We start from the raw sequence: 22,686 nt of genomic DNA on the forward strand, positions 1-22,686 counted from the left end.
GTGAGTCATCACAGCTGATTTATACCGTGTTGGGGAATCAAGATTTCAGGATTTGATGCAGGCTAGGCAAGCACTGTGCCAATTAAGTTGCATCTGCAGCCTCTTTATAGAGACTTAAAAAAAAAAAAAAGTCTGGGGATTGCACTATAGCTAGAGAGAGCGCGATTCACCCTCTTGCCCTGCAGGTGCCGCTCTCTCCACCTGGAGTCCTACACTCCTAGCCCGGTGGGTTTGGAGCTCCGAGAAGCCTCGTGTTCTGACACTGGGCAGTGTTCGGAGCCCAGACCACAGCAGGCGCCTGTCGGATCCTCCCAGTAACTGAAGCCCATCCTGGTGCGTGCACCGCAGTGTTTTCTCACTTTCTTTTTCGCTGCAGCTGCTGAGCCACCACGGGCACCCCCTTCCCAGTTTACAGATGAGCAAACTGAGGCTACAGTAATTTTCCGAAGATCACTCCAGAGCGTCGAGGTTCTTGTGATGTTAGTGTGTCAACGCTAACAGGAGAACAAGAGTGCCCCTGACTTCAAATGAGGACTTGTGACCTTGGGCAACTAAGAACAAGCCTCATAATTTCTTCTGCCCCTCCCCGTTTTTTTTTTTCTGAAAGAAAAATATCCTTAAATGTTATCCCCCCCTTTATTTTTTTCAGAATTGCCACACCTATAAGGTTGCATTTCCCCTTCCAGCTAGGCCCCAGTGAGTACGAGGTCCTGGAACCTTCCCACTCCTCTAAAGGTGTCTTCTTGCACGGAACTAGGTGCTTGGTTGACTGTGGCAGTTCCCTGTACAAGGCTGCCCACTAAGGCATCTTCTCCATTTACCATCTTGCTTAACTCAACCTGGTCAGCCCCTGTTCACGGGGCTGGAGGTGACAAGAACAACAGTAGTCTCTGCCTCGTGTAGTGACGACAGTACAGATGTCTCTGCCTCGTGTAGTGACTACAGTACAGATGGTGGTGAGCAAAAGACTTGTCATTCTGTTTTGTTCTGTTCTTGGTTTTTTTGGGTTTCTTCTTCTTCTTCTTCTTTTCTTCTCCTCCTCCTCTTCTTCTTTTTCTTCTTCTTCAAAATAAGGTGTCTCTGTAGCCTTGGCTCTCCTAGACTTACCCTTTAAGCCAGGTGATGGTTCAGGATCTCTAGAACCCAAGCCACACTGTGCCCTATTACTCCGCGTCTACAGTTCCTCTCTCTGTTGACTGTGGAAATGCGCAGTGGGTAGTGCACAGCAGCCACTGCTGAGACCAGCTAGCCAGGAGGCCCTACGGTGCCGGTACTCTCCTTTCACTAGGAACTACTTGAATCATTGCTTGGTGTCCTCCGGGAGCTACCCCGTAGCCCAACCGTGTGAAAAATGGGTTTCCCTGTGGCCCCAAAGCCTCTCCTAGTCTCCCATGATCAGACCCCACACATTACCATAAATTGGATCAGGGTCGTCTTTACATTCCTTTCGAGAATTAGGCACAGGCCTGTAGATGTGTTCGAGGAAGAGAAAAGACAGAAGCAGGAAAGAACAGCGAAAAAGGTGAAGGCAAATACACGCCAAGATATATTGCCCACTCTCCCAGACACCACGATCCCGGCAAAGCCAGCTTTTCTGTAGAGATGTGAGGAGAGGACCAGTTGCAGGGAGGTGGAAGGTATACAAGTGCGCAAGTGCAGGAGTCACATAAACACTGGCTACAGTGTCCAGGGCAACTGGAAGTCCTCAGGCTCCAGCGGGCTGCAGTGTGTAGCCTCCAGGTTCTTGAGGTGCCTGCGTGCCAGGAACAGTGCCAGCTGCCGGCGCCGCCGGGGGCTCAGGCCTTTGCCCACAAACCAGGGGAAGGTAGGTCCGTGTGGTCCCCAGGTCTCCGCATCAGCCAACTCCTTCCGGCGGCGCTCACGATAAGAACGCAGCGTTGCCAAGCACCACTCATCATCGACGCGGTAGCGCGCATAGAACGTAGCTTCTTGAGCCAAGCTGCTGGCACGCAGCCACCGGGTTACCACCTTGCGGCCCTCGCGGGCCATCACAGATGGGTATCTGTGCTGCAGAAGGCGCAACAGCAGCTCATTGCCACGGTTACCCTCCACATCGCCCTCCGCTTGGCAGGATGTTAGCGTGGGTATATGGTTCGAGGTGCTGACAACATCATCTTGTGTGCGTCTGAGCAAGAGCACTGGGCCTGGGTAGCAGCACAGCTGCTCAGCAACATTGAGGTTAAAGTGCTCCCGTACCGTGCGTACTACTAGCCCCTTCCAACTCTGGGGCATGACCTTCAGCGCTAGTGGCACAAGATCATCAAAGGTGGCATCCAGCACCAGCGCCCCCAATTCTGGGTAAGTCATGGTGGCCCAAGTGGCTGTGAAGCCTCCTATAGACCATCCGTAAACCACCACGTGTGCTGGCGGGAAGTGCAGGCGGTGCAGTGCGTACTTGACCACCACATCCATTGCGTTTGCGTCGTGTTGAGGGAAAGGTGCACCTGTGCTGCCCCCGAAGCCAGGGTGGTTCCATCCTAGCACTGAATATCCAGCCTCCAGAGGTGCGGACAGGCAGCCCATCTCATAGAAGCCAGCATTGCCCTCGCAGCATATGACCAGGCGCAGGCCACGCCCATGGCTGCCGGGATGCCGGCGGCGATCCATGAACATTGTGTCAATTTCATTGCCATCGCAGGCCACCAGCTTGGCCCGCCGCCCACGGTAGCGCTCCACTAGTCGCTCTTGGCCCTGCTGTAGTAGAGGCAGTAGCGCGCGCGTCATCAAGAACATAGAGCCAGGGTATACAAGCCAGCGGCCCAGGGAGTGGGCCAGTGCGTAGCTGGCAAGCTGCGTGGGAAGCTCACGTATCTGCTGGAGGAGGCAGTGCGTTTGGCTCCGAGCTCCACGTGGAGACCTCGTGAGTGTGTCCTCACCCAGCGCGGCATCATGCAGCAGCCACACACCCGCTGCAGCCGCAGCGCATGTCAACGCCCGGTGACTGCTACTGCCGGTGCCTGTGGCATGCACGTCATCCCAGCGGAAGTCCACCGGCCAGCTGCGGAAGTTGTAAGTGTAGTTTGCTGTCAAGTAGATCTTGAAAACGTGCACTAGTGCCTTCACAAAGCAGATGACACACATGGGCACTGAAGCCCTGCACTGTTCCCTGCTAGCCCCAAGGCCTAAAGGCCCAGTCCTGGTTGCGGACTGGCAGCAAGAGACGCAGGCCCGGCCCAGCGGGCGGCTGCAGAGGCAGGGGCCGCTCGCAGCGCTCTGATGGCATGCCTCCTCTTGGTAGGCCCCGCTGGCCTTTGTGACCTGTGCCTTCCAGGGCCGAGGGAAAGCTGTACCGCTCAGTTTTGTGAGTCATTGTTGCTGGGAGAAGTGACGCTAGGGTAACAGGCTCACAAAGGGTTCTAAGGCCTGGTATATCTCAAGTTCTGTCCCACTTCCTCGGGACAGCACCTTAGGACCGCACAGCTGCTTACTACCATCTTTCTAGCACCTTGAGCAGCTCCTACGTGAAGACAGGCAACCAACGAGGCCAGAAATAATCAGCCTTGACTTTTTCATTATTGGGGGAAGAGAATTAAGGAAAAGGAATTTCCCACACCTGGGCCAAATTTGTGTGAGAACACACCCTTAGCCCCTCCCTGGATCTTGGGGGGTTCTTTGGTTTATATTCCTAGCAAAAATTCTAGGTTAGAACAGAGCTGCTGCTAGGTGTGGTGGCGCACACCTTTAATCCCAGCACTTGGGAGGCAGAAGCAGGTGGATCTCTGTGAGTTCGAGGCCAGCCTGGTCTACAGAGCAATTTCCAGGACAGCCAGGACTACACAGGGAAACTCCATCTTGGGGGGAAAAAAAAAAAGGAACAGAGCTGCTGTTGGGGTTAGGAGTGTGTTTGCCTGTAGCCTGATTCCTGCATCTCCACATTTACCACCCCCATAAAGAAGATGAGGGTTGCCTAGCAACATCTTCACACACACACACACACACACACACACTTTTTCTGAATCCTCTTTTCACTAGGCCAACAGCATCAATGACCTCCAGGTGGTCTTGCCCAGCTGTGGTTCCTCTTTTTAGCCCCTGGTTGAGTATCTCTCTCTCTCTCTCCCACTTAAACCAACCCGCAAACTGTATCTTCCTCTTTTCTAGAGGGTTCTAGTGGGTAGGTTCCTCTTTTTCTCCTGCACTAAAGATGGCAGGCTTACCTGAGGGTCAGGCAGAGCTGGAGAGCAGCATGCTGCAGTGCCCAGGGACTCATTTGGCAGAGATCCAGGTCTGAAATAAATTCTAAAAGCAAGGAAATCCAGCGAGAGCCCCTGAGTTCACGGGCCAGGCCTACTTGAGAAAGCCCAGGCTTCCAGGGAAGGTGGTTTCAGGCTCTCCCTCTCCTCTTCCCATTAAGGCACTGACTGTCCCAAGCAGCTCCAGAGCTTTGACCCCAGCTGAGGAATGCTGCTGTCGATAGAGGTGGCAGAGGAGTTGGGACTGCTGTGGGGGGTCTGAACAGGAATGGCCCCACGGGCTCCTGTGTTGGAATGCTTGGCCTATAGGGAGCTGCACTGTTAGGAGCCGTGGCCCTGTCAAAGGAAGTGTGTCACTGTGGGAGAGGGCTTTGAGGTCTCTTAAGTTCGAGCTACATCCAGTGTGGCACACAGTCTCCTGCTGCCCTTCAGATTGAGACGTAGAACTCTCAGCTACCTCACGGGCACAGTGTCTGCCTGCGTGCCACCGTGCTCTCTCTGCCACGGTGACAATGAACTAAACCTCTGAACAGTATGCCAGCCCCAGTTAAATTAAATGTTTTCTCAGAGCTGCTGTGGTCATGATGTCTCTTCACAGCAGTAAAAACTCCAAGACAGCCAGCATCAGAATTCATATTTGGAGAAGCTATTTCCCACCCCTATCCCAAGCACAAATAAAATGCCTAATATCCACCTAAAGTCAGACTTCAGATAGACAACAAACCTGTGTCTCTGTGGGTGTGGGTGGGTGTGTCTGTGTGTACTGAGACAGGGTCTCACGGTGTGGTTCTCACGGGCTTCAAGCTCAAGTCTTCCTGTCTTAGGTATGATTGTTGGGGTTCTAGTGTGGTCCCCCATGACTTCACAGAGGTACAGAAGCATAGCTTTTACTTTCAGTACAGTATTGGCTAAAATACATGAACTGGTTAACACTTTCTTGTAAAAATAGGCCTTCTGTTCAATGGCTTTGCCCAGCTATTGGCTCATATAAGTGCTCTGAGTGTATATAAAATAGGTCGGGCCAAGCTTTGGTGCTCAGTATATTAGATGTGTCAAACATGTCTTTGTTAAATGTATTTATTGTGTGTGTATGTGTGGGGGCATGCACATGCTACTCCATATATGTGGAGGTTGAACTAATAGAAGTCGGTGCCCTCCTTCTACCATACAGGTGCCAGGGATTGAAACTCAGATGGCCAAGCTTGGCAGCAAGCACCTGTAACTTGTAAGCCTTCTTACCAGCCCTTAAATACATATTTTTTTAATAAAAATTATGTTTTATAAGCAAGACATGATGGTGGCTCATGCCTTTAATCCTAGAACTTGGGAGACAGAGTCAGATGGATCTGTGGGTTAGAGGCCACCCGGGTCTACAGAGTGAATTCCAGAACAACCAGGGCTACACAGAGAAATCTGATCTCGAAAAAAAAAAGTAGTTTTATTTATTTTATATGAATGTTTTGCCTGTATGTATGCATGTATATATGTATGTATGTATGTATGTATGTATGTATGTATGTACGTACGTACGTATGTATGTATTGCACCATGTGTATGCCTGATACCCACAGAGGTCAGAAGAGGGCACTGAGTCCCTTGGGACTGGAGTTACAGACTGGTTGTTAGCCACCATGTGGGTGCTGGGAGCCAAATCTGAATCCTCTGCTGCTGAGCCATCCCTCTTGCATCCCTCTAGCTGCTGTTAATCTTTTTTTTTTTTTCCCCAGACGGTCTCACTACATAGTCTTTGGCAGTCTCAGACCTGGGTGGCCTCAGGACACACAGTGGTGCTCATCTGTATTCCAGGACTTAGGAGACTGAGACAGGAGGATTGCTGAACGCCAGCCTGGACTATCTGGGGAGTTCCATACCAGCCTGGAACATGCAGGCAGACCATGACCACCTCTCCTCTCAACAAAACAAAGAGTCAAGCCAGTGGCGCACGCCTGTAATCCCAGAACTCAGGGAGGCAGAGGCAGGTGGGTCTCTATGAGTTTGAGACCAGCCTGGTCTACAAAGTGAGTCTAGGACAGCCAAGTCTACAGAGAGAAACCTTGCCCTGAAAAAAGCCAAAACCTCCCGGCACTCGAGAGACAAAGGCAGGTAGATCCCTGTGAGTTCGAGGGCAGCCTGGTCAACAAAATGAGTCCAGAACACAAGGGATACACAGAGAAATCCTGTCTAAAAAAAAGAAAAAGAAAAAAAGAAAGAAAAAACAAATAAACAAAGAAAAAGAAAAAAGAAAAAAGAATGAAAAACAAAGCAAAAGACAAAAAAAAAGAATACAATTTATGTGTATCTAAGAGTATGTAACACCATCATAAGTCAAAGGATATCTTTTTTAAAGATTTATTTACTTATTAAATATACAGTGTTCTGCCTGCATGTACACCTGCACACCAGAAGAGGGCATCAAATCTCATTATAGATGGTTGTGAGCCATCATGTGGTTGCTGGGAATTGAACTCAGGACCTTTGGAAGAGCAGCCAGTGTTCTTAACCTCTGGGCCATCTCTCCAGTCCTAGATATCTGTTTTAAAATTTGTTTATCTGAAGTGTTTGGGTTTTTTTCTTTTTGTTTTGTTTTTGAGACAGGGTTTCTTTGTGTAGCCTTGGCTGTCCTAGAATTCACTCTGTAGACCAGGCTGGCCTCAAACTCAGAGATCAGCCTGCCTCTGCTTGCTTGGACCAAAGGTGAGCATCACCACGCCCAGCAGGTTTTTCTAATCTGGCAATTCCACCCCAGATGCTATACATCCACCCAGCTCTGAACCCCAGATTCTTCTGACTGTCCAGGGTTTATTTTTTTTGTGTGTGTGCCAGTTGGGCCTTTCTACTCACTGGTCAGGTCTGAGGACTAGGATATGTCTTAGGGTTTTTCTGCCTCCATTTCTTAGATCCTGGGTTACAACAGTCTTGGAAAGAGCCCACTGGGCACCTCAGCTTTAGGCAAGGGATTGACAGTGTCCTAGATATTGGTGGTCCTTACTCTTCTGAAATGGCCATCCCTTGCCCGGTAGGGAAAGAAAGCAGTTTAGGGAGGAGATGGAACTTTAGGGAGGTTGGGACATTCACTCACTAGAATCATCTCATAAAGTGATGATGGCGGCCTTGCTGCTCAAGGTGCCAGGGCTACTTGGTGTGAGACTTGGGGATGACTTCCGTAGCAGAAGAGAGAATGAAATGTCCCTGCCTCTTCAGCCCAGGCCCAAGCAGCTGGTGAGAAAGATTCTTTGAGGATTTGGAAGCTGCAGACCCTGCAGATAAATTAGTCTCAGTGGCAGTGGCACTGTCCTGAAAGGCTGTCTGCAGACACTGCCTTTTGTTTATTACTGAAGGCAAATCTCCCAGCTTCATCTGCTCTGAGACTTTTAGAAACAGAGAATATTATACTCTTCAGTCAAACCCACCTGCCCTTAGCTCGCCCCTGTGAAGAGAAGGAAACCATTGGGAGAGCCAGAGACCAGATTTTGGGAGGCAGAGGTCAGTGAACTGGAGTCACCAGTCCCCAGGGGCTCCAGGCCTTAGTGTGTGTCTGGCCTGGGTCTTGACCCCACCAATCCTCAGGATCCCAAGTGCCCCAGAACCACCAGCTCTGTTCAGAGAGGAAAGCATGTGGCAGGGAGGGAGCTGTCCTGTACTACCAGCAGCAGCAGCAGCAGCGGCAGGGTCCTTTTGCCTTCAGCCCCCCTCTGTTTATAGCAGTGTAACAGTGTGGGGGAGGGGAATGGGACTCTGAGTTTCTGCTTATCAGCTTATGGAAGAATCCTTGCCACCCACCCCTTCCAAGGAGACATCCGAGTATGCACCATACCCCCACACTCCACCCCCACTGGGGCCTGCTGGTCCAGGACCTCCCCCCTTCCCCCGCTGAAGCAGTGCATCCTCTCTGGCCAGTTCTGTTCACCTCCCTAGAGGCTCTTGATTTATGCTGTTGAGTCTGAAAAGCTAACCTTGGAGAAGGAAAGGAAAGAGAGAAAACCAGTCCCAGAGGCCAGAGGGGCTGGAGCCAGGATCAGAGTCCCTTGGAAGAGGACCTTTAGCTCAGCACTGGCTGGCCGCGGCAGCACCCTGGCTTGGGGGGGCGGAAAACTGAAGCCGCCTTCAGGAAAAAGAAGCTGAGCTTGCACAAATGCCTCTGCTCAGGAAATGGGGTGCAGGGAAGGTGGGGGTGGTTTGGAGCCCAAGGACAGGAGGAGACTCTTCCTGGCGGATACGGGGTCAAGAGAAGGGGCGGAAATGGCCAAGACAGCTGCTGAACATCTGGAGTCCCAGAGAATTAATTATCAAGGGCCCTCAAGGACAGTGGGGTGGGTGGGGAGCCCTCTCCTTCCTGGCTCCTTCAAGAGCTGCCCCAGGATGAAGGACCTGGTGGTCTGGCCCTGAGCGCCAACACCCATCCCATCTCGATAAAGGCACAAACGCCTTCAGTCTGGGAAAGCCCGGAACCACATAGGACACACCCTTTGGGTGACATATCTTGAACACAAAAAGGACCTAAACCCCACCAGAGCCTGAAGGGGAGACAATCTAATCCTTGCCTGGTACTGCTGCCTATACCTCGACCTGAGGGAGTGATCCAGTGGAAACAGGACCAGTGTCAGGGCCTTGACAGTAGTGAGGAGAACGGCCATGCTGCTTCCCGTAGATCTCTGAGTGGGATCAGATGTCCTCAGGGTTCCTTGGGCTCACCACCTTGTTCCTGAGCAGGCACCCTCGCCCTTTCATCCTCACCCTTTCCACGGTGAGAGGGAACAGTCTCTCCACAGGGTTCAGGCCAAAGCAATGATCTTGAGTTGGTCTCTGGGTTCCCTGACAGACTTTGTAGGGTCATTGTATGGTCAGGGGACAGTCTCATGTCTGGCTTGAGAGTCTCAAAGCAAGAGGCCTTAGCTATTCAGCTGTGGAAATATCCAGGTTTTGAAATAAAGTGATTGCTAATTATTGTTAACCAGAATTTAACATTCTAATTCAGCCAGTGAGACAGGGATGCTCTTTCTACTCATCTCTTTGAAATCCTGAATTAGGAGCCATGCGTGGTGGTGGACAACTTTAGACCTAGCACTCAGGAGGCAGAGGCAGGGGGATCTTTGTGAGTTTGAGGCCAGCCTGGTCTACAAATCGAGTTCAGAACAGCCAGGGCTAAACAGAGAAACCTTGCCTTGAACCACCCCTCCCCCCAAAAAGAAATCCCAAGTATGCCCTTTCATCCGTTTTTCTATTTGCCTATAAATATGTATGCATAACAACCCTTCCCCAACCCCTTTGCTCTTTTGACAAGATCTCATGGATCTGAAATTGGTCCAGATCTTGCTATGTAGCTGAAGGTAACCTTGAACTTTTAATAGCCCAAGTGCTGGGATTATAGACGACAGATGTGTACCACCATACTAGCTTATGCATTGAGGAGCAAACTCAGGGTATGCCACACAATAAACAAGCATCCCGCGCTGGCTGAGCCACATCTGCAGCCTCCGTGCGCTGTAGCTTGCTTTTCTTGACAATGTATTACGAAAGGGTGTTTGTTTATCAAAGGGTGTGTTCTTTTGCCATGTGATTTGTTCAAAAGGTTTTGCAGAAGTCCTTTTCAACCGGTAAGCCTTTCCCACCCTGGAAGAGAACTTGTTTCTGAAAGTTCTACACCACCTCGGGTAACTCCAGGCATTTATTGTGTGTCTATCCTGCGTGTAGAGATCTCAGGACTGCTAACTAGAACAACAGCAGAAGCCATTTTCCTCTATCAGCCAGAAGCCCATCGGGAATCCTTCCCCTGTAAAGGATCTGTGGTACCCTCCCGGGGATCAGAGGGAAACTGTGGTCTGGACTTCAGGCCATTGTAGAGGAATGTTAATTCAGAACATGGCTGTTCTGGCGGGAGATCACATCCAAAGATCTCCTTGTCCATGTGATCCTGCTGGAATACAAACACACCTTAATCCAGGAGACAGAGGCAAACAGATCTGAGTTCAAGGCCAGCCTGGTATAAAACAAGTATCAGGTAAAGAAACGCTTAGGTCCAGGCATCGTGGTACATGACTTTAATCCCAAACAAAGGTAAAGTTAGTCTGTAGAAAGTGATGTCTAATTGAGTGGCAGAAAAGGTGACAAATCAGAGAGGATTTGACAGAATAGGATACCCTCAACTCTCACTGGAGAGGAAAAAGAAGCTACTTAAGAGGCCAAGGCTACACAGAGAAACCCTGTCTCGAAAAAAAAAATCAGAATTAGGGCTAGAAACCCTGTCTCCAAAAACAACAACAACAACAAATTACTTATATGGGCCATGAGCCCTGTGTCTTGGAAAAGAGAGGTGATAAAACTGGGCTGAGGAAAGCAGGGCATGGTGGCACACGCCTTTAATCCCAGCACTTGGGAGGCAGAGGCAGGTGGATTGATGTGAGTTTGAGGCCAGCCTGGTCTACAAAGCAAGTCCAGGATAGCCAAGGCTACACAAAGAAATCCTGTCTCGAAAAACCAACCAAACAAACAAACAAAAAACACCCTCTGGGCTGTTGATGGTAGATGAAGACATGGGTCACTGCCTTTTTTTATTTTTTACTTTTGGTACTTTTTGTTTGTTTTAATTTTAATTACTTTATTACTTAATTATTTATTTTGGTTGAGATTGACCTCAAACTTACAATGATCTGCCTGCCTCTGCCTCCCAAATGCTAGGCTTAAAGGTGTACGCCACCATACCTGGCTTAATAATATTAAAAAAAATTTTTTTTTTTTGCTTTTTCAAGACAGAGTTTCTCTGTGTAGCCTTGGCAGTCTCCTGAACTTGATTTTGTAGACCAGGCTGGCCTCAAACTCACAGCGATCCATCTGCCTCTGCCTCCCAAGTGCTGGGATTAAAGGCATGCACCACCATGCCTGGCTTTAATTTATTTTTTATTGATTGTGTGCATACGTGTGTGTGTGTGTGTGTGTGTGTGTGTGTGTGTGTGTGTAAAAGACAATCTGTAGGACTCAGTTCTTTCTTCTACCTCCTGGGTGCCAGGAATTAATCTCAGGTCATTAAGCTTATTAGCAAGCACAAGCACCTTTACCTGCTGAGCCATGCCACCAGCTTGGGTCACTGACTCTTAGCTATTTGGCCACAGTGGGACTGACAACCAATAACAGAGGCTGGAAATGAATCCAGCCCCCCAAAAAAAAAAGGTTCCCGAAAAGAGTCTTGCAAGGGGACTTAACTCTGTGAGGGAGTACCAAGATCCCCACAGGGCGAAGGTTATCCACATTTTTCCTGTATGGAACTATAAGGATGGTGAGGCTCTCCGTGTTCCTACAGAAGTGGCAGTCCATGCCAAGGCCACGGAGAGCTGAGGCGTGGCCTGTGGACCCTGCTCAGCACCCTGTCACCTTCCTCTCACTACGCCTGTCACGGCCAGAGGGCTCCAATGACAGGAAATGGGGACTGGGGCTTGTCAGGGAGCTTAAAGTCAGCCAGCCTTGGAAACTCACTGAGAAGAATAAAATCTGTGCTTCTTTGGAGTGACTTCTAAGAATGAAGTCTGGTCTGGAGCTGAACCCACTCTCTACCCACACAGTCTTGGCAGAGGCAAAGCGCTCCCCAGCTAAGCAGCCTGCTGTGTGCCTTCCTCCCTCTGGACTTGCAACTTGAACCTCACTGGAAGTTAGACTGAAAGCTGGCTTCTGCTGATACCTATGTGTCTAGGACTGTGAGCCCAAGGGTGACCCCAGTCTGGGGGAGTATATGGCCTCATAGCCGTTCGAGTCCCAGGGGGAAGAGAGAGCCAACCCAGGGGCAAGTGTCTCTTGAAATGTAGACAGGCCTTGGTTAGGCAGAGCCACCACAAACCCCCATCTGTGCCCTACATGACAGAGAGAAGCCTGTGACCAGAGTCTCTCCTGCCCCTCTGGCACATGGTTGGGGGGAGGGGGCCTCACCTACCCAGCTTGCTCTGAGCTGATCTAGGTTATGGCCCTCGCGGCTCCTTCTAAGTCACTTGCACAAATTAAAAATGGCAACTGTCCCAGAGCTGATCCCAGGGGACTCTGAAACCTGTCCCATCCCCCAGGCACTCTCTGTTCTCAGAGTTGGCCCCAGTCTAGGACAGCTGCTGCAGGGATACAGTTCCCCCCTACCTCAGCCACCCAATCGTCTCCTGGAACTGTAGTGGGGTCAAGCCCACCACAGCCTGGAGGGTAGGGGCCAGGATCCCAGGGCAAACCCAGCCGAACAGGCCTTCTTTCTAGTCCTCTCTTTTCCTCCCTATGGGACCTACTCACTGCAGGTGGTGGGACAGAGAAGGAACAGAACAGAACAGAAAGGACAAAGGAGAATAAGGAGGTTTGGCCTGGCGGGTACCCCACATAAGGTTCCTGTGGCTTCTGTATCTGGGACGTCAGGGTTGGGCCACTCACATCTACACACATCGCATGCCCCAGGAGGCGCCTGTTCTAAGACAGGATCCGTGGGCCAAGGAAGTGTCTGGGCCTTTGCTCTGAACCCACCCTGATCAGGGAAGGCAGTGAGGCAAAAGATGTTGAAGGACACAGGAGAAGCTCTGATGGTCACCACTCCAGCTCTGGGGCGTAGGCACAAACCACAAGGTTGGGTACCCTCACCACTTTGAAACTGGTCTGAGCTGGGTCAAAATGGAGGGTGCAGGTGCCTGTCCAGATCGTCAAGCTAGTCAGGGCCCCCTAGTGACCACAGGACCTTAAGAACTCTTTGAAGTGTTAGAGTGAGGCTGGTGCCGGAAGTGGGTGGTGTCCCACCTAGGCCCTGGATCCACCCTTCCCAAGGCAAGTAACCTCGCCCATGGGCTCAGGGTCTGAAGCCACCCTCTGTGCCAGGCCCCTTGCACTTCCCAGGTGTAGCTGGCTGTGAGGACTCGCCTGCCATTCCTGGCCCACTCCTACCTCCAATTTATCTTCTCAGATTCCTGTAGGGGGCAGCAGTGGGTCAAAATATTAGTCCCTCTCTCTGAACTGAAAATAGCAGGCCTTGGCCTTAGGAAACCCCCCAGAGTGGGAGGTAGAAAGGAAGAAGAGCAAAGGAAGGGAGGCTTCTCAGGAAATGCCTGGGTGCACTGACTGGCCTAGCAGAGGCGCCTGGTCATCGGCTCGGCCCTTGGAAAGTCCCAGGCAGGGCTTGTGGGCCTTGGTGGGGAGAGTGCCAGCAGGAGGCCTTTTATTTTTTTTAATTTTTTTCCTCTTTTCTTTCTTTTTTTTTGGTTTGTTTTTGTTTTGATTTTTCGAGACAGGGTTTCTCTGTGTAGCCTTGCCTGTCCTGGGCTCGATTTGTAGACCAGGCTGGCCTCGAACTCGCAGCGATACACCTGCCTCTGCCTCCAGAGTGCGGGGATTAAAGACGTGCGCCACCACAAGCAGAAGTTCTTTACACAGACGTGCCCGGCTGGGTTTCTGCCATGGACATGCTCAGGAGACATGAAGGCAGCTCTTCATTGTGGTCATTTACTCTAGGCCTCTTCACTTCCAGCGTCACCATCCTTAGAACCTCGTGTTCAGCTGACGTTTTCGTTGTTGAGACAGGTCTCATGTAGCCCAGGTTACCTCAAACTTGATATGTAGCCAAGGATGAACTTGAACTAACTACTAATCTTTCTGCTCTACTTCCCCAATAAGATCACAGGCATGTGCCACTGCACCTGGACACCAGCAGATGTTTACAAATAAAGGCCCAAGTGAGGGGTTGGCCCAGAAACACAGGACAGAGAACAGGAACTGAAACAGCAGGAATTAATCTTCAGGGAAGGAATCTGGAGAGCCCCAGGGTGGAGGGAAGCTGGTTCGTTCATTTGTGTTTTGAGATGTGTGAACAAGGCCAGTGGGTTGTAGAGACCTGGGGTTGGGATGGGAGACTTGCAGACCAGGGCACCGAGCCTAAAAGGAAGCTGCCGGTAAGGGTACCAGACTTCGTTACATTTCAAAAAGGTAATTGACTTCCTCTTCTGTATGTGCAGACTGGTCTATACTGTATGTGCAGACAAGGTTTCTCTGTGTAGCCTTGGCTGTCCTGGACTCACTTTGTAGACCAGGCTGACCTCGAACTCACAGAGATCTGCCTGACTCTGCCTCCTGAGTGCTAGAATTAAAGGTGTGTGCCACCATGCTCAGCCCAGGGAGTAACTCTTAGCAATGGACCACAAAATTTAAGCTGGCTGAGAAAGCAGCTAAAAAGTACAGGACAGCTGTAGAAAACTGGGTACTGCACACCGGGCCTGTTCTGTCTTCACCTGAGTTCTCTCTCTCTGCAACCCATCTCTTTATTACTGTTCTGGTGAAACTGACCCCTCTCTCTGTAAAACTGCCTCTTCAGTAGCTTCCCTGTCCTCTCTCTTCTCTGAAGAGCTGGGTGTATCCTATTCTGTCAAATCTTCTGTCACCTTTTCTGCCACTCAATTAGACATCACTTTCAAAGATAGGTTGCTTCCTTTGACAAACTAACTTTAACTTTGTTTGGGATTAAAGGCATGTACCACCACGCCTGGATCTAATCTTTTCTTTAGACTAGACTGTCCTGGACTCACTTTGTAGACCAGGCTGGCGTCGAAATCACAGTGGTCCACCTGCCTTGGCCTCCCCAGTGCTGGGATTAAAGGCATGCATCACCACACTGGGCTCAATTTTTTTTTTAATTTTTAATTTTTTAAATGTTTTTTTCTCAGTCTCAAATTTTATTTTTGAAGGGTTTCTCTGTGTAGCCTTGGCTGTCCTGGATTCACTTTGTAGACCAGGCTGGCCTTGAAATCACAGCAATCTGCCTGCCTCTGCCACCGGAGTGCTGGGATTAAAGGCATGCGCCACCACACCAGGCCCCAGTCTCAAATTTTTTAAAAGATGTTTTTTAAAATGCAAGTGGAATGAAAAGAAAAGGAAGAAAAACATACAGTCCTACCCCATCCCACCAAAGGGCGTTTTTTCCCCCTGCCTATGTTTTCCTTCCTATATGTAGAGCATGTATCATCCCTCTTAGTAAGGGAACAGACAAATCCAGACTTGAGTTCTATGTCAAAGTGTTCACAGGCACCATTTCCTACTCAGAGTTAGTTAGTTCAGGCACATGGAGGTGCTCACAGATAGCAAGTGGGTGCTATGCCAGGTGTGAAGCCAGGTGCTATGCTAGGGTCGAGTAGTGTGATGGAGACTCTCACAGATCCTGCTAGGGATAGGGCTTTCATGAGTGCTAATAGAGGACTTGGTTCTCTCAGGCCCTTGTAGGGAAATGGCAGCCTCACAGGTCGTGGTAGGTAGGCCCAGCAAAGTGAAACAAGTTTCCTTATGGTGTCCTCGGCCTCCTCCAAGGACCTAACCCTAAGGTTAACCTTAACCTAAGGTTAAGGTTCAAACTACAGTAGCCAGTCTTGGCCCCTAGGGTAAGTGTGGGAGAAAGGTCCCCATGGCTTTCAACCCCCAAGTACAACAGGATTGTACTTGGCTGGCCTCTTCCGTGGCCTCTTTGGAGGACAGTGGGCTTGCCTGGAGTAGAAAGAGATAGACGCAAATCCACTTAAATAGACATGGCCATCTGGACCCTGGTTTCTCCCACCATTTGTGATGCCACTCTCGGGGGGTAGGCTCCTACGTATGTCGGTAATTCTATTTTTCCTGGTTATGTGGGCAGCTCCACAACTTAACTGGCTTGAGTCCAAACGCAGCTCAGTAACTGGGGTAACCCTTTGCCACTCCCCGCTTCCTCACTCTCAGTGTCTGATCTGGCCATTGAGGCACAACTAGTTAGCCCTAGGCCCCAGTGACCTTTTCCCCTATGGCCTTGACAGGGTCTGAGAACCTCCGGTCTGGCGTCCTGTGTCCTGCCAAGAGGATGTCCTGTCCACCCCCATCTCCGCACCCTTCTTATTCCTCCCAGGAGCTGCCCAGGGTGGGGATGGGGTGAGAGGGGGGAGGGGAATTGGACTCATGCATCCTGAGCACCACCACCCCCCATTTCTTCTGCTGCCTCTTCCCTCTGGATCTGATGAAGAGGATGATGCCCCCAGCCCAGCCCTTGGGCATGGAGTTCAGACTCCTAGCTCTCTCCTAGGTCATGGACATATGGTCTGTGAAGTCAAGGCTGGGGGAGGGGGCCAGGGCGGCCAGGACAGGTGGCACTAGAACATGGAGAAGGGCCGGGGGGGGGGACCCTTACTCTTCCATCCAGTCATGAGTTGCCTGTCCTTTCTGTGAGGACTGAGCATGAGGATTCTGGAGGATGCCTTTGAGCTCAGCTCAGTACAGCTCAGATTCCTGGGAAGCATGTTTTGTTTTGTTTTGTTTTGTGTGGGAAGAGTGAATCAGAAGATGGTCCCAGGGTGGGGAGAGTGCTCGAATCCTGGAGTATCCCTACTGGCCTGGTACTTGTGGAGAAGGACAAATTGGGCCCAGCAGTGCCCTTCTTTACTTCAAGCTGGTCGGTTGTGGGCATCTGTGCTTGTGCCTCTGTCTTCCCATGCTTTACTTGTGTGTGAATAGATGATATATAAAATGCACACATGCTGAGGCCAGCCTGGTCTACAAAGCGAGTCCAGGACATCCAAGGCTACACAGAGAAACCCTGTCTCGAAAAAACCAAAAAAAAAAAAAATGCACACATGCGCGTGTGCATGCACACGCGCGCGCGCAGACACACACACACAAACACAAACACACATGAGAGAGAGAGAAAGAGAGAGAGAGAGAGAGAGAGAGAGAGAGAGAGAGAGAGAGAGAGAATAAGAATCTGGGCACTGTAAATATGTGCATTTGATGTGTGTCACAAGTGTTTTCTTGAGCCTCAGATCTGTGTGGCCTCCCAGACCTGTGGTTGTGAGTAGAATGCTATTCCTTCTGGAAGGTCAGGAATGACCAGTGACCCTAGGATGCCTGGAAGGTGGGGGCTGGACAGCAACTGCTAGGCCCTTTCTCCCTGGCCCTACCCCCCCCCCCAGCCTTGGTCCACCTTCTGCTCTGGCAGCTCAGCCAAGTTAAAAATAGCCCCTGGGCCTCTGCAAGCGGAAGGGGTAGAGGCTGCGAGATCAGACCAGGAGGGAGGAGGGAGGAGGGAGGAGGGAGGAGGGAGGAGGCAACCTCTAGCGGGTGAGGTGAGGCAGTTTCCTCGTCTCAGGCCAGTGCTCCCTAGCTAGCTGCTCACATTCGTGAGCTTCACGTCAGCTGGCCCCATCCATACAGCTAAGCTCCTTCACGACCTAGGTGGGGGCAGGGTGCAGGGGAGGCTGCTCATGAGCCTTGCCCAGCAAGGCAGGAGGCATCCTTGGTGGTCAGCCTAGCCAGCTAGGCCGTGCTCCAAGCCACAACTCCTCCCCACACCCTTTTGCTCCCTGGGTTTGCTCGCTCTTGCTCTCTGAGGGACCTGTGACTTTCCTGAAGGGAGAAAGGTAGCCTCAAGGGCTGGCCCAGTCAGGACGCAGGGCAAACAGTCCTCAGGGAACATTCCTCCTCCTGGATCTGTGGAGAGCTTTTATGACCATTCTTCCCCACTCCCCTCCATCATGAGTAGCTTACATATCATATGTTTACAGGCAAGTGCACATATTCCAAGGATATGGCTTGGTAAATGTTCATAAGTTGAAGGCATCTTCACCACCAATAGTAGGAGTGATCTCCTCACCCTCCCTTTCCACCCTCACACAAAGCCTCAACCAAGGCTCTAGATCCTTCTAGCCCCCATTGTTTGGGTTTCCTAGAACATGAGCCCATAATTGGAGGGTGCTGTTCTCTGGCGTTTTTGTTTGTGTCACATATACGGCTTGATGAACCTAAGCAGTTAGGACTGTGAGGCACATCGTTTCAACTGGACAGGTCACAAGTCCCTCTGGGCATCGGACGGGGCTGCTGTGATCTGTCCCCTGATGATGCTGGCATTGGCAGAGATTTCGGGAATGTGTGCCCCTCCCCCAAGGCTTCTGACCTCCAGCGTGTGGACTGGGTTGTCTTTGTGGTCTAGAGTCTCCCAAGGAGAAGCTGTCTGCCCTCCAAGAGGAATGGCAGAGTGTACGTCCCTCTTTAATGGGCTAGGCACACCCAAAGAGACGCCTGCTCTAGATACACACCCAGCCTTCCTTCCTCAGGAAAACCTGTGGTCTGATAAGGCCTCCAGCCTCCTCCACCCCGGCACCAGGACCCCCAGGAGAGGAGGAAACGGAGCCTGCCTCTTGGGGCTGGGGTCAGGGAGCCTGGGCCTTGGTGTTCCACCCGAGTGGAAGGACACAGTACTCTGCCTGGCTCCAGGAAAGGGTAACTCTGACCACCTTCACCATGTGGGTTTGGGGCTGTGAAGCAGAGGGAGACCAAACAAGGGAGAGTGGCTGCCTGCTTGTGCGACTTCATTAATCAAGGGCAGGGCCTCCCCTCCCCCATAAGGCCTCCCCCAAGGCTCCAGCTCCTTCTAGCTGGACATGAGCCCATCCTGGGTTGGACTTGAGGATGGCAAAAGGCCCAGGGGAGAAACTCCTCCGATACTGCGTTCTGCCCTTAGATCATGCAGCTCTCAGGACCAGGCAAGTCTGGGTCTACAGTACAGCCTCTACCAAAGGTCCCTCAGTGACTGGGCCTCCCAGGAGTAATCAGGATGATTCTGAGCTCCAATCTTCACAGGAAGGAAATGTCTATCAGCTATCTAAGACTGAAAAGAGCCTCCAGAATCTCAGCCCATCCTCAGCGGCTCTTCCCCAGGCTTCCTAGCCCTCAGCCACTTGCACTGGATGGTTGTCAACTTCCCTATGACAAGGATGCTAAAAGATGAGGATGATTTGCAGATAGTCCCTCAGGTAGAGACCATGACTGCCTAGCACCACGTGGAGTGAGTCCAGCTTTGGCCAGGTCTGGCTGCAGAGCGTCAGGACTCAGGGAGCATGGCATCCATGAAAGGGAGAGAGCAAGGTACCAAGGGAAAGTGGGCAAGACTACGTCTTGGTGGCTAGGAACCAGATTTAGGGTATTTGCTGGGACAACTGAGAGTCACCATGTGACAGGAGCAAGGAAAGCCTTTGGGGTTGAGGGATAGTAGAGGCAGAGATGCCAGCTGTGTATGGGTTGGGCTTGTGGCTGGCAGGTAGGGTGACTGGTAACGCATCCGGCTGATCTGGTAAGCAGAGGGTGAGCTGGAAACCTTTATGTGCGCAGTCAGGTGCCCAGCTGGGATTCATGTCCCTGGCAGTGCAGAAGGCTGGGAGGAGGATGGGATGAGCCCACCTGCGCAGGCCTGGGGAACACTGAAGGAAAAAATGGCCTTTCCCCTTCACTTCAGAGGGTTTCTGCTTCCTTCAGATTATCCTGACCTAGACAGATCCTAGATTCGGAGCTGTGGGACCTCCTGAAAGGTGTGACACCCAGGGGTTCTGAAGCGTCAGTCTAGAACTATATGTAGCAGAGGGAATGAGACAGGAGTGGCTTAGTCCCACGTGGCCACAGCTGGAGGGATGAGACAGGAGTGGCTTAGTCCCACGTGGCCACAGCTGGAGGTCATCTTACTAGGGCTTTGTTATAAGTTTTTTTTTGTTTTGTTTTTTGTCTTTCAAGACAGGGTTTCTCTGTGTAGCCTTGGCTGTCTTGGACTCACCTCTTAGGCCAGGCTGGCCTTGAACTCACAGGATCCATCTGCCTCTGCCTCCCAAGTGCTGGGATTAAAGGCATGAGCCACCACACCCGGCAAGTTTGTTATTTATATGTGTATGTGTGTATATATGTGTGTCTGCTACCCCGTGTTCAGGTATTCAAGGAGGCCAGAAGACGGTGTGGAATCTCCTAGAGCTGGAGCTACAGGCAGGTGTGAGCCATCTGATACGGGTGCTGGGAACTCAACGCTGACCCTCTGGAAAAGCAGGATGAAAAATAATTTTTTTTTTTTTAAAGACAGGGTTTCTCTGTGTGGCCTTGGCTGTCCTGGACTCACTTTGCAGACCAGGCTGTCCATGAACTCACAGCGATCCACCTGCCTCTGCCTCCCAAGTGCTGGGATTAAAGGTGTGTGCCACCACTGTCCAGCTCGAAAAATCATTTTTCTAAACAGGACCTCATTCTCTAGCTCTGCTTGGTCTGGAACTTTCTATGTGGGGCCGGTCTGGCTTGGCTGGACTCACAGAGATCCTCCTTTCTCCACCTCTGCCTCTTGAATGTCTGTAATGGGATTAAAGACATGTCCCAGCATGCCCAGGCATTTTGATAGGGACACCGAAGGGCGTTACCTGCTGTGGGACAATGCTAAAAGTCATGCTGCAGTCTACACCAGGGCCCTTACCAGATGTGGAAACTCAACAGGGACCAAAATTAGTGCTCTAATGTATCCCCTGAATAACCACAGCCAAAGCCACCAGTTGGAAAGAGGGAGGAGCCACAGGTTACCTGTCATGTGGCTTCCTCTGCCCCGTGTCCCCATCCCAGGGAATTCAGAGATCGGTGTCACTGCTGTTCCTGTTGTTCCCTCCTAACCTTGTTCCTGCTGACCTTGCAGCCCTGTTTTTTCTCCTTTAAGCCTGGGTTGCAGCACCTGGTGTGGATCCACCTTGGCTTCTAGTTCAAGGTACAGTCAGCTGTCACTCAGTGCCATGTGGAAAGCAAGAGCTTCCTCTGGCTTCCCCTTTATCTCTTCCCTCTGCGCAGTTCGAGGCCACATCAGCCCCAGTCCCTGAAAGTTCCTCTGACTAGTCATGATTAGATCATGGCTATCTCTTGTTGAAAAATCTCAGTGGTAAACCGGAAGTGGTGGTATAGACCTTTAATCCCAGGACTCACGCTGTAGACCAGGCTGGCCTCGGACTCACAGAGATCTGCCTGCCTCTACCTCCCAAGTGCTGGGACTACAGGCTTCTGCCACCACGCCTGGCTTTTTCTTTGTTTTTTTTTTTTTTTCTTAAAAATTAACCAAGTGATTCTATGATTAGCTGAGGAGTGCAGCTTGGTATGCATGTCCAATGCACAGGGCATTAGTTTGTCCCTCAGTGCCTATGCATGTAGACACATATTTGTAAAGGAGTTAAATTTTTAAATTTACATCCCTTTAATTTTATTTACATTATATTTATCTCATAGGGTACAAACCACAGACTCAGGGATGCTGGACTTGTATTTCTGAGTGCTGCTGTGTGGTGAGCTCTGGGCTCTCGGGCTACAACACACAAGACTTACTTGAACACTATTGAGAGAGCCTGCCACCTTCCACCCTGGCCTTGTCTACATGGGCACAGCCTTGATGGGGCAAGTGCTTGCCATGCTAGCACAGACACCAGAGTTCAGTCCTCAGCACCCATAGAAAGAGCCAAGGTGCAGTGATGCCTGTGTGTATCCCCAGTGCTGGAGAGGTAAAGACAAATAGGCTCCTGAAGCCAGTGGGCTAGTGCGTCCAGCCTACTTGACCTACTCAGAAGCCCAGGTCCCAATAAGATGCTGAAAATAAAAGGATGGACAGCTCCTAAGGAACACTTGGGCTCCTAGTGGTTTGCTTTCTCGTGGTTCACAACTGGTTTTATGTTGTTATCAGGTGACAATAAATGCTATGAGATTGTTTTTTTTTTAAAAAACCCAACCAACCAAACAAAACAACAACAACAACAACAACAACAACAACAACAACAACAAAAACAACAACCCAAAAACCTCAGGGGCTGGAGAAATGGCTCAGCAGTTAAGAGCACTGACTGCTCTTCCAAAGGACCCTGGTTCAAATCCTAGCACCCACATGGCAGCTCACAACTGTAATTTCAGTTTCAGGGGATCTGATAACTTCACACAGATAGGCAAGGAGACAGACCAACTGAACTATCTCCCCAGCCCCAAATGGGAGCGCCTTCAAGGCTGTGCCCATGTAGACAGAAGCCAGGGTGGAAGGTGGCAGGCTCTCTCAATAGTGTTCAGGTAGGGCTGGAGAGATGGCTCAGTGGTTAAATGGTTAAAAGCACTGTCTGCTCTTCCAGAGGTCATGAGTTCAATTCCCAGCAACAATAGGGTGGTTCACAACCATCTATAATGGGATCTGATGCCCTCTTCTGTCATGTAGGCACACATACAAAGAGAGTACTCATATGCATAAATAAAAATTTAAAAAGTGTTCAGGTAAGTCTTGTGTGTAGCTCGAGAGCCCAGAGCTCACCACACAGCAGCACTCAGAGGTACAAGTCCAGCATCCCTGAGTCTGTGGTTTGTACCCCATGAGAGTGTTTTTGGGATGGATCGAGTAGTAAACATTCTGAAGTGCTAATTTTTTTTTTAAAAAAAGATTCATATACTAAGTATACAGTGTTTTGCCCACATGTATGCCTGTGTACCAGAAGAGGGCACCAGATCTCATTGTAGATGGTTGTGAGCCACCATGTGGTTGCTGGGATTTGAACTCAGGACCTAGGAAGAGTAGCCAGTGCTCTTAACCTCGGAGCCATCTCTCCAGCACCCTGAAGTGCCAGTTCTTAAGACTGGGAATGAATATCTGGCTGAGATAAACTGTGAGTGACTACTCAGAGCTCAACACTAGAGCTCATGGGAGTTTTTT

The 22,686-nt window shown here is 50.7% G+C and overlaps 2 protein-coding genes across 3 annotated transcripts in view; one reads left to right on the forward strand and one right to left on the reverse strand.

Moving 5' to 3' along the window:
- Nucleotides 1-1,125: 1,125 nt before the first annotated feature.
- On the reverse strand, nt 1,126-5,474 carry ABHD16B (abhydrolase domain containing 16B). Its single transcript, XM_084774850.1, has 2 exons — nt 4,939-5,474; nt 1,126-4,260 (listed from the first exon to the last, which is right to left on the reverse strand). The coding sequence occupies exon 2, from the start codon at nt 3,100-3,102 to the stop codon at nt 1,678-1,680; it is 1,425 nt and encodes a 474-aa protein (XP_084630976.1). The 5' UTR covers nt 3,103-4,260; nt 4,939-5,474; the 3' UTR covers nt 1,126-1,677.
- The window catches only part of ZBTB46 (zinc finger and BTB domain containing 46), a 96,940-nt gene continuing 76,453 nt past the window's right edge, over nt 2,200-22,686 (forward strand). The window contains exon 1 of one of the 2 annotated variants that reach the window (XM_084774843.1): nt 2,200-2,319. The gene's annotated coding sequence lies outside the window, so the exon portion shown is untranslated. Of the gene's footprint in view, nt 2,320-19,011; nt 19,086-22,686 lie in introns of those variants that run through there. The other variant, XM_084774844.1, reaches the window with a different exon arrangement.

This window comes from Acomys minous (assembly GCF_964271855.1).
Source record: "Acomys minous genome assembly, chromosome: 3".
NCBI lineage: Eukaryota > Metazoa > Chordata > Mammalia > Rodentia > Muridae > Acomys > Acomys minous.